General features: G+C 33.6%; 1 protein-coding gene and 1 long non-coding RNA gene across 3 annotated transcripts; one reads left to right on the top strand and one right to left on the bottom strand.

Moving 5' to 3' along the window:
- Positions 1-1,911: 1,911 nt before the first annotated feature.
- LOC110669184 (protein SOMBRERO-like) lies at positions 1,912-4,290 on the top strand. Of its 2 annotated transcripts, none has more exons than XM_058145702.1 (4): positions 1,912-2,070; positions 2,822-3,001; positions 3,149-3,420; positions 3,675-4,290. In XM_058145702.1, exons 2-4 carry the CDS (start codon positions 2,833-2,835, stop codon positions 4,182-4,184), a joined length of 951 nt encoding a protein of 316 aa, XP_058001685.1. In that variant the 5' UTR covers positions 1,912-2,070; positions 2,822-2,832; the 3' UTR covers positions 4,185-4,290. The 2 variants fall into 2 exon arrangements, with proteins under 2 accessions (XP_058001685.1, XP_021686398.2); XM_021830706.2 differs by having other exon boundaries at positions 3,678-4,290.
- Positions 4,291-8,946: 4,656 nt separating this feature from the next.
- On the bottom strand, positions 8,947-11,424 carry LOC131179053 (uncharacterized). The gene is made up of 3 exons (XR_009148057.1): positions 11,095-11,424; positions 9,580-9,643; positions 8,947-8,970 (listed from the first exon to the last, which is right to left on the bottom strand). It is a non-coding gene; the product is annotated as an uncharacterized LOC131179053 (long non-coding RNA).
- Positions 11,425-11,971: the final 547 nt, after the last annotated feature.

An 11,971-nucleotide genomic window follows, 5' to 3' on the forward strand; every position in this document is an offset into this window, starting at 1 on the left:
ATATATAATTTATTATTTTTATAAAATTCATATGTATTAAATGAGATACAATTGAAAATGAAATATCAAGTGATTTCTCAAAGAAGAGCTCAAATGATGGATTGGAATTTTTTTTTTCTTTTTTTTTGGTTATTTTATGCTTAGTTATGCATTCGAGTAATATGTGTATGTCCACGAGGGGTCTCTAGAAAATGAAGAAGAAAAGAAAAAGTTAGGAGAAAGCAGCTCACATGTTTAGAAGATCTATTAGAAGGAATACAGTGTTTCATACTTTGCACTGAATTTGATGCAATCCACCAATTCGTTCAACATGATTTAAGGCTACCGGACCTTCCTCCTCCTTGTTGACCCAACTCCTTTGACAACTCTTCAGTTCATGTCATGGTTATATTATTATTATTATTATTATTATGAACAACCATCGTTTTACTTTTTGGGATGGCTTGCCAAGATTATATAGTTATATATAAGATTATTGGACAGAAAAGGTAGTGTTTTGTTAATTAAAGTTTAAATTTTAAATCATAAATTTTAATTTTTTAAATTTGAGAATAATTATAGCTAAGTTTCAAAATAAATTTAGAAAATTTGAATTTTATCCACCTAAAATAGTTATTGATAATAAAAAGAAACCAAATAATAACTTACAATCAATTTATTTTATTGTGGATAATAAAATAAATAAATCTTAAAATTTACATTTTATAGTTGTAGATTTTGAGATTTAGATATAATTGCTTCCAATGTTAAATATTGATTTTATAGTCTAAAATTAACACATTTAGATATAATTATTAATTAGTGAAAACGTTTTGATTTCTTCTGTCCAGTTGGCCATAAATATAAGGTAGTCCTCCATAACATTGCAAGTCTAGGTTGGATTTCTTGATTTTGGTCTGCTTTACTGGGTTTAATTTGGTTAGTTTGTTAAGTTTTTCATGGTGTAATTATTAATAAAATATGGCTTATAAAAGAAAAAATTATAGTCCATATATTCAAATTGTAGTAATTAATCTATCAAAAAAAAATGTTGCTAATAATAATTATGTCTAGATGTGCATAATTAAATTTAGATTAAATTAGACCACGAAGCTAACATTTTCTCACATAAAAACAAAATTGGGATAATTAGATATAAATATGGAATATATTATTGAAAATAATTAAAAAAAAAAAGAGTAGATAAAAACAGATTATAGCATAAAAGAATGAAGGGAAATTCCTTTGTTCCAGTATGAGGGTTGAGTGCTTGACCGTTTGCGTGCTTGACCGTTTGCATGCATAATTGTTGACAAATAAATACAATGGAACACAAAAGGCCAAATGTAAAAACATTTGTTAATTAGTAATTGACAGTTAAGCCGATTTTCTTCATTTTAATGAGGCAAATATTAAGGAATAAGGTTTCCCATTCAACCGACATTTACCAAAGCTTTTCCATATGGAAAATTCTTATTTATATTGGGTTATAAAAGATATAAATATGTTGTGAGTAATTCTTATTAAGATTCAAATTACTAAGAATTTAAAATATGAATATTTAAAATTTACTTTTTTAATAAGTAAATTTTACTATACATTTAATATTTTAAGTTAATAATTAATTAAATCTGAAAAAAAAATCTCTATTAATATATTTTATATTTTAAATCCTTGATGTAGTCAATTAAATAATTCTATTTATATATAATTTTTTATATAAATTCAATTTATTATACTTATAAATTTAAGATACAAAATAAGATTTGTTACATAAATATCATTTATTTATATTTTGAGAAGATAATAGCCCATACTATCTTTTATTTTTTAATTTTTAATATTTTTTCTTTATTTCTGTTCCCATTCTCGGTTGTCTCTCTTTTTAAATTTTGCACTGATCCACATCTCTCTCTCTCTCTCTCTCTCTCTCTCTCTCTCTCTCTCTCTCCTAAAAGTCTCTCGAAAGCCACATCGATCGTGCCCTTAAACCAAATTAAGGAATTTGGCCGCTCCGCTAGCTGCTTGCTTTTCCTGCATTTGGTTGTCTTCTTTTCTTTGCCGCAAACAGAATTCTTTCCAACAATAAAGGTCTGCTGCTTCTTTTTTTTTTTTTTTTTTTTTTTTCTTTTCTTCATCTTTCATTTTCCTACACTTTCCTTTCTTTGTTGTAAAGCTTTGATGTTTTTTATAAGCAGATTTTATAGTTATTCTTTGTTCAACTAAAGTGATGGTCGTGGCGAAGAGGAAAGTGCTTTTCTTGTTTATTTTCTGTAGCCCTAGCACATCGAAAGAAAGAAGGAAAGAAAAAGGAACTAAAAAAAAAACTTTTAACGTACATGAGACAGGATCTAGGATTTGCACTAGATTCTTTTTTGTTTCCTATATACTTGTGGAATCTGGGTCTCATGTTCTGTAGACGTTATAGTTCAGATTCTTAATAACTGCAGCTATACGTTTGATCCTTGAAAGATTATAAAGCATACACAACTATGGCAGACCCATATATGCTATGCTCCTCCTGGTTGCTAACATGTGTAATAAACAGCAGACCTAAAATCAACTACAGTTGGCAGCTAATAATAACGATCTAGCTTAAAAGAACTCGACCAGGAGGTTTGGTGTCTCATCCCAGATTGATGCACTGGCTGAAAAGCTCTTCTTTTGTGTATATATACGTATGGATCCATTATTTTTTGTAAACCCTTCTTCGCATGGTACATCGGTAGGCATAATTCTCATATGAATTTGCATTTGATTAAACTGAGCCTTCAGTTTAGTGTAGTCTTATTACTCATAAAATATATGGAATTTTTCCTGTATCATGCCTTTGAAATTTCAGGGCAACAAAGAATGATGACTGGAAATGGACAACTTGCCGTTCCTCCAGGTTTCCGATTCCATCCAACCGATGAGGAGCTTCTGTACTATTATCTGAAGAAGAAAGTCTCCTATGAGGCTATTGATCTTGATGTTATCAGAGAGCTGGATCTCAACAAACTTGAGCCTTGGGACCTCAAAGGTTCGATCGAATGATTTCTTTCAGCTCCCCTTCAATTTTCTCTTGAACATTCCCTTCCCTAATGAAACCCTTCTGGGATCTAGCTATGATATGGATTTGCCATGCACCTTCAAAATCCATATGATATTTCTTTATGCCAAATTGCAGACAAATGTAGAATCGGGTCTGGTCCTCAAAATGAATGGTATTTCTTTAGCCACAAGGACAAGAAATATCCAACAGGAACTCGAACAAATCGGGCAACCACAGCTGGTTTTTGGAAAGCAACGGGAAGAGACAAGGCCATCCATCTCAACAACTCTAAGAGGATTGGCATGAGGAAAACCCTAGTCTTCTACACAGGACGTGCTCCTCATGGCCAAAAGACTGATTGGATCATGCATGAATATCGCCTGGATGATGACAACTCCGAGGTTCAGGTAAAATAATATTCATTAGTAGGTTAAATTTAAAGAAAATAAATATTGCCATTACTCAGCTCCACCTTTATATTAATAGTCTTAACAACTATCTCTCTTAATGGATGATCTATAAACCACATTATAATTCCCAAACCAGGACAAGGTTGATAGTTTATCCTGGTCTTATGCTAGAAGCCTATATATATACTAGTCCTTATACTTTTGTTCATTACCAAGAAAGGGTACTAAAGATTTTGAAACCAATTAATTAGCAGGAAGATGGATGGGTCGTCTGTAGGGTTTTCAAGAAGAAGAATCAAAGTAGAGGTTACTTACCAGATGCTGCTCAAGAAGATCACTTCTCTCACATGAAGGCTAGCTCTTCTTCTTTATCAATGGAGCACAAACAGAATCACATGCAAGCATTATACGACTATAGTTTCGATGGTTCCATGCATCTTCCGCAGTTGTTTAGTCCAGAATCAGCTGTTGCCTCATCCTTTGTTTCACCTATTCCTTTGAACAACGTGGATATTGAGTGCTCTCAGAACTTGTTGAGGCTAACATCAAGTGGTTGCGGACTTGTGCAACCGGAGAGGTTCAATGGTGATTGGTCATTTCTAGATAAGCTTCTTGCGTCTCATCAAAGCCTTGATCAGCACTCCCAAACCAAGGGCAATCCTTCGTCTCACCTTTTTGATCATGTGGGTGCTTCAAGTCATCAAAAGTTCCCATTTCCATACCTTGACTGTGAAACTGACATTATGAAATTTTCCAAGTAGATGTGGCAACCCTCCAACACTGCATCTTTTATATCTTAAGCTTTCCTAAGCTGTGGAGCAGACATTTTTATTCGATATATAGTAAGGACTACTTGGTTAAATTCTATCCTTGCTATTTTATGAGTTGTTGCTTTTGGATATCAAAATGTACAGGCAATCAAGTTCGACCATTTAAGAATGTTAATGCACATAGAGAGGCAAATCAAACCACATAAGTTGCAGTAATACAAAACAAAATAGAAAGATATATAGTTGAGAAAACCGTCACTTGCATTGCATTCCTTCATAGTAGCTACGATGGAACTCAACATGTGGAGGCTGGTGGTCGTCATTGAGGCCATTTGAGCCTCTTATTTTATCACCATCACCAGTCAGTTTACTTGTTGGCGACAAGTGAAGCTTAAACGCTGACAACAATCGGGTTAATTAATTTCTCGCTGTTTCCTTTTTCATTTTCTTTTTCAGCAACAATGAGTTTCTACTGTTTAACTCCTAGAGCATTACTTGCAATTTTGTGATCATGCGTTACTAGTTTGGTTATTAATTAGCTGTCGTTCAACAGTAAAGGAAGCCAGTTTTTATGTGAAGCTGGTATATATATGTATATTGTTTGTGTTGGCCCATAAATTTCAATGTGCTTAATTTTGGTCATAACAAAACTCGATTAATATAATTCATAACCATGTGCATACTGTTAAGTTATTTTTGTAGGGTGTGTCTTAGAAAGACTTTGATTGGAGGAACCTATGAATGCGACTGACACATCTAACAAAGACTATCATCTTGAATAACACAAGATGAATCAAAGCCAAGGAAAAAAAAGAATAAGATTTGCTCACATAGGCCAAATGTATAGAATAAGAGGGGCTTTTTGCCTTAAATTGAACTATAGAAGTTTCATATTTTAAATAATTCAAATGTTTGCCAATTGTTTTAAATTTATTTTTAATATTTTTGAATGGTTAAAATAATTTTCTTAATTGTTTTACAAAAATCCAAAATTTTAGAAGTTAATTCAGACAGTAACGCGCTAAATTAGGTAGCTACTTTAGGCATCAAATTTTGTTGGAAGTCAAAATTAGAGAAAAGTACACTTTAGCACTCGATATTATAGTGCTTTTAGCACTCATGGCTTACAATTTGTTTTGTTGAAAATGAAGACATGTACTTTCATACTGCTAGCGCTTTGGTAACAAAGTGCTAACAGCACTAAGTATCGTTGACTAGGCACTAATGTAGCAAATGTGGCACTGACATGGCCACTGACATTAGCTTCATGTCAGTGTGATATTAACAAGTTTGTATGTCATTATTCATTTTATTACAAAAATGCAAAATACTAAAATGTACACATCCTAAATTGTCCAAAAAAAAAGGTTCAAGCCCTAAATGCTAAAAGCATGAACATTTCAAAAATATAGGGAAAAATTAGGAAAGAGAGGGAGCAGGGGGAATGAGAGAGAGAGAGAGAGAGAGAGAGAGAGAGAGAGAGAGAGACAGATGGAGAAAGACACAAATAGGAAAAGAGAGAAGTATGAGAGAGAGAGATGAAGTGGGAGAGATATGAAGAGAAAGAGAGTGCGAGAGTGAGATAAAGGGAGAGATATGGGAAGAAAGGCATTACAAAGTGTCTCTCTCTCTATCACTGTTCCCCATTCCTCTCTTTCTTCCTATTGGCCTCTCTCTCTCTCTCTCTCTCTTGCAATCTTTTTCATCTCTCCTCTCTCTCTCACTCCCTCATTCTTTGAATTTATCTCTCTCTCTCTCTCTCTCTCTCTCATGACTCGATTGCACAGGTCGAACCGACACTATGACCTGGGAAGGTTTAAAGCCCCCCAAGGCCTATAGTAAGTCTTACTATTCCCAAACCCATAATCAGGACCACAATCAAGGCCCAACATACAATGTGACGCCCCTTTACCCGTCTACAGTGTAGCCCAGCGAGGAGTACCACATTTGGTACTGGAGCACCCTATCTTATGCTGTCCTGTTCATTATTAATTTTAAACTTATAGAAAATGTGTGGAAATTTTTTTTTATCACAATTTATTTCTATGGATACCCAGGCAGAGCCCACTTTGTATAATTGGCATCTGGTGGTTTCCACAAGTCACCTATTAAAACAATATCATGTCTGTCTCATATTTCTACATGTCATATTATCTCATTTTTGCTTATATAATCTCAAGTTCATTCATTCATTTCATTCATTCATATAAACATACACATGTAGAAATTCATAACTTTAATTATAATCCAAAATACAAACTTACAATTTTTATCATATCACAAACTAGTAATTACATCATGTTTATACACAATGAACTAAAATACTAGTCTATACATGGGCCTTACCAAAATACAAAATGACTGGTGAGGTGACTTTGGACGGTGGTAGATCTGGTCTGAGCTTTGTCAGATGCTACTGTGGCGGCTGTGTCGGGTGAGCCTGATCTCCGGTACCTACGAGATGGAAAAACCATACGCGCTAAGCTAATAGCTTAGTGGTGCATAATTTAAAAGAAATGTAATTTAAATAATTAAATTAATCATTCTATGCTAAATTTCACAATTTTAAGTTATTTATGAATTTTCTGCACTTTGAAAGCAATTTAACTTAACAGTATCTTTTCTAATCATTTCTTAGATTTTCAGTCTTAATTAATTTATAACGGTGCCCAAGTAACCTATAACAGACTATAAGTGCTGGATACGCGGGAGTATACTGGTTAGACAGCCATATGTTTAACCTGTATACATATGTCATGTTAGGCACTAGGCCAGCGGGTAGGCTTTCTAAGCCACAAATATCATTAGGCACAATGGCCAACGGTAAGACATATAGCCTGTAGAACAATCATGTCAGACATACTTTGTCAATCAATGATTATTCCTGTAGGCAGTACTACTATCTGTAATCTCTAATTGATATACCAATCAATCCATACAATATACATAAGCCTAGGCTTACTTCGGGCAATTAAGCATTAGTAACTTCTTAATAGGCTTTTCATGTCATTTTGCAGTGGGAAGGTGGGTCCCACATACTTGTTTACTGTAATTTAGTGATTACAGAATTTTGTGTCAATGTGTAGTGGCAAAATGGGTCCCACATACCTGTTTTAAGTAATTTAGCATATAGTGACTTAGTAGGGATAGGCCACTAATGGTTTGCAAGAACCTTTCTTTAGGTTCAATTTCAGGATTTTAATTTTGCATTTGACGTTGGACAGTTTATGGCAACTATTTGGCCCCATTTCCAAAAAGGAAATTATTTTTCTATGTCTTGTCTTTATTTTCATTTTTGAATCATGTCATTTGGATTTGTATAACTCAAGTTATGGTTAATTGACCATAACTTGGTTTATTCTGAATTTTGGTTTCCTTAATAAGTAGTTTTAGTGTTATACTTTGACAATTTTATTTGAGTAAGTTGCTGCCATATTTAGGTCTACTACTCTTCAAAGGATATCTTACCCTATATCTTATGGTCACTTAGAATTTTTTATTGTAATTTTTCAAGTCTTGTTGAATTACTTATAGTCAAATTATTGACCTAGTCTCAAGTGTCTTATAGAAATTAGGTTTCAATTAGGGCCATAGATTTGATCCAACATTTGAGCTTCTTACATTCATAAGGTGAGGAAGTTGCCTAAAGCAAAATTGGAGGTCTATTTCTTAACTTTCCAGAATGGTATGGTTCATTTTATTTGAAGACTTTTATTAGGAGTTATACTTACAACACTTTGCTGGAGTTAATAGTCATTTGAACCATTTCCAGATTTGGTATGCCAATTTAATCAAGTTGATTAACCCAGTTCCCTAAATTGTTGGGTTTTGGTCAAAATACCATTATTGTGGGCCTATGTCTTAGTGAACATTTGGCATTGGTTTTAGGGCATTTGGAGTTAAATGGACCAAGTTATGGCTTCTATCCCAAAACTGGTCAAGTGGTCCTTATATGGCAAATTCTAGGCAATGTCAATTCTGGACAGATTTGGTACCTCAATTTAGACAAGCAATTTGATTAGGTAAATGGCATTTCTGGGCTTTGTGTCCTCTACAAAAGTTGTAGCCCAATGTCTAAGCTTTCTAATGATATAAATTTCAGGTCATTTGGACCTGTCTTGTCACACCTTACCCCTCTGTAAGGCATAACATGATCCCGTAGAATACCTAATGAACTACCGAACTCCACCTACCGATAACTCATTAAGTACCCTACAAGGGATTTTAAAACAATTTTCTTATCTTTGACAAGTGGTGAGCATTTCAAATAAGTATTTAAAACATTTAGTTGAAATTAAAACTAATTAATATTTTTGGCCATTTTAGTTTTCCGCAAATTTTATAAAAATTTTGACAGAGTTTCCTCTGTATTTTGAGAAAACCGTTCTTCGAATACCTGTAAAAAGCACTTCTAAAAGTTTTTCTCAACCACTACTTCAATTTCAAACTCAATCTCAATCAATTTCTCAAATTCACAAGTTCAATAATTTCTTCAAAATACTGTCCATCAATATCATTTATTCATATTCCATTCAAGATAAACAATTTATATATTCATCATACTAAAATTTACATTCAGGAAGTCCAAACTAAAATTTATTACAACTTTTATACAAACTTTGTACAAGCTGCTCAAGACCCATGTACATGTCCATACATTTATGTGCAATATATACATCAAAAGAAATATTTACAGTTAGGGTATAAATTATACCCGAAGACTTCAAGTGATGACTTCACACACCTCAAAGATCTGCTGCTCCTCTAATCTCTGTATCTGCGACAACAATAAAAGCTATCGCTGACTACTAAGACTCAGTGGTGCACAATATACTAAAATAATCTTTATGCAAAACTTAAAGCACATTCATTCAAAAATTTGACTAAACATGAAAATTAAATACAATCATGCATTGTAAGATTTTACATGTAAACCAAGTTTATTTCAAAGTATCAAAACACATTTCACAAAACCCACAGTTAAATCATGCCATTCGAAACAAATAGAATCTCAATAGCCAGAGGCTAAGAGAAATCATGTCACAAGGCTAGCTAGCTCAAATATATGGATATCCATTCACATCCTCTTCTCTCGGCACACCTCAACACTTCTCCAGAGAAGGAATCAAAATTCAAAACTAATTACCCCCACTAGTCGTGCTAGTGAGGTGTTCAAATATATGGTCATGACACTGTGGTTTCAAAACTTATTTTGACATTTTGCTAAACATTGTCATTTCAATATACACAATAAATTTCACAATTTGAATCAAAACATCATAAGTAAGGTCACAATACTTTCAGCAATTCAAAGCAACAATAAAATGCATATTTCATTCATTTAATCAATGAATTTTTTTAAAGCATAGTAATATTGTGCACAAACCTCAAACGAGTCGTCCTTTAGCCTCGACTCGGTTCCTCGGGTTCCTTCCCGATATTCTTTTCAACTGAAACACACAATTTTACAATGTTTCAGTACTAGAACTTAAAATAAATTCAAAATAAACTTAGCTTCACATTTACCTAACTCTAACGTGTTAAATTTGACGTTCTCGAAATTTTGTGTTTCGGGTTACTATTCACTGCACTATTCAAGTCAAATTATTGACTTTCTAAGGCTTAATAGGTATGGGAACTCCAACTTCACCCACATACCACATTTTGGTCACCAAACTTGTTGGTTTTGGTCATTTGTTTAAAGCTTAGGTCATTTTGGCAAAATTGCCAATTTTCGGTTTTAGTTTTCCGAAGTTGCACTATTCCATTGGTCGATCTACTGTTGGAATTTGATAAAACTTCCTTCATAGAAAATGTTCCTTATTGTCTTAAGTGTATTCTCATTTTTGGATCACCTCAATCGGAGTTTTGTAGCTCAAGTTATAGCCAAAATAAGTTTACTGTTCACGTGCACTGTTCATACTGCAATTTAGGTGCTGGCAGGTTTTTGGTCCAACTTTGGTCAATTATTTGATCAAGTTAAGTTCATAATTTGGTTTCACTTTCTTCATATGAAATGTTGTACTATGTCTTAGGTTTCCATCGGTTCAAGAATCGCCTAAATCCGAGTTTTCTAGAGAGAGTTATAGCTATCCAAACTTTGCTGCTCAACTAAAAATCTGCAGAATTTCAGTACAGAAATTTTAACTTTGCTCAATGATTTGAATGAGTTAATGGCCTAATTTGGGTTGGTGTTCTTCATGAAAGTTTTAGGTCTATATCATATCTAATTGCTGGTAAAATTTCAGGTCAATTTGACCTACCTAGCTCGAGTTATGACCAAATGAACAGTTACTGTTCATTTGGTCAGTTTAGTGCAGTGGCAGCCTGCTATCAACTCACTTTGGTCAATTGTTTCACCAAGTTTTGGTCAGTTTTTGGCAATGGTTCCTTAATGAAAATTGTGCTCTTTTATGTCTATTTTCATCTCCAATTGGTGGCATATCCATTAGGCTTGTAAAATTTGAGTTTTGGTCCTTCAGTGGGTTTGGTCATGCTGCCAGCAGCATGACCATTGGACCTCCGAATTTAACTTAGTTTCCTATCATTCCCACACAAGTTATTTGGTCATAATTGACCATTATTTCACTTCAGAATAGGTCCAACATGCCATTTATATATTTCTCCAAATTTTGGTTCACAAACCCTAGCCTACAAACCCTAATCTTACTAACTCTTGCATTTAACCACAAGTAGTGCACTTAGTCCTAACCATTCAACTAATCAAAGCTTTTAAACTCATTTTAATGCATCAAACCATTCAATTTCATACTCCACTCAACTAGGCTGAATTTCAGTTTGGTCCTTCTCCCATGTTTTTATTTCATTTCATAAATCCTAAGCTCATGTCAACCATTGCATATGCATTTAAAGAAGTAAAATAACAAGTTAACACACTAACCTTTCTTAAATCTTCAAAACCCTAACTTTTGCTCTTCTTTTTCCTTGTAATCTCCTTCTTAGTAGTAATAACAAGCTTTAGTAGGGTATTTTAGGGGAGTTATGAGAATTGAGTGGAAGAATTAAAGCTTGTATGCAAGCTTTAATGGTGGCTTTTCATGGAAATGAGAGGGAGAGGAGAGAGCTACGGGAAAGAGGGAAAAAAAGAAGAAGAAGAAGTAAAAAAATTGGCTTTTCAATTTTGTTTTTAGTCTTTAATTTGACTTAGTCAATTAGTTAATTAAATTAAAATTAATTATGAGGTCATAGTTACATCATCATGATGATGTCATCAACTTTTCAACTTTTTCATTTTCTCTTTTTTTTTTTAATTTTTCTATTAGTTCTTTAATTTAATTCCCGATTCCGAAATTTTCTTTTCTCCGATTTTATTTGTGATTAGGTCGAGTCACTCTGGTCAATTGACCAAATTGCCCTCGCGGTTCATCCCGGTTTGCAAATAATTCCATATTTCTTCGGCTCCTCGACCTAATTATTTGACCGGCTTAACAGTTCTTTTCGTGATTTTCTCTTTTCCATGTGTTCATAAGGGTCCTAAGGACCGCAGTCACTTTTACGGTTCGAAATTTGAGTTTAAAACGACTTCAGCTGATCGTTCAGGAGGTCACTCATCTTTGTGACTCTCGGCTCGTTTAACCTCTTATGTTCTGCTTTTTCTTATTTATAGTTAACTAATTAAACATTACTAATTATTTGTGTTTATGGCTTCTCAAGTTGTCTTAAGTGTGGCCCTAATCCCATTAATTGTCCTGACCGGTCACGAGCGATGAAATATACCAGGCTATACCAATAGGGGTGTTACAATTCTCCCCCTTAAA

The sequence above is a fragment of the Hevea brasiliensis genome, chromosome 4 (genome assembly GCF_030052815.1).
Source record: "Hevea brasiliensis isolate MT/VB/25A 57/8 chromosome 4, ASM3005281v1, whole genome shotgun sequence".
Lineage (NCBI taxonomy): Eukaryota > Viridiplantae > Streptophyta > Magnoliopsida > Malpighiales > Euphorbiaceae > Hevea > Hevea brasiliensis.

Bases quoted from the DNA above. Each gene is read 5' to 3' on its own strand.
- LOC110669184 (XM_058145702.1), top strand. From the start codon at position 2,833: ATGATGACTGGAAATGGACAACTTGCCGTTCCTCCAGGTTTCCGATTC. The intron at 3,002-3,148 runs GTTCGATCGAAT...GCCAAATTGCAG, and splicing joins TGAGCCTTGGGACCTCAAAG to ACAAATGTAGAATCGGGTCT. The intron at 3,421-3,674 runs GTAAAATAATAT...CCAATTAATTAG, and splicing joins ATGACAACTCCGAGGTTCAG to CAGGAAGATGGATGGGTCGT.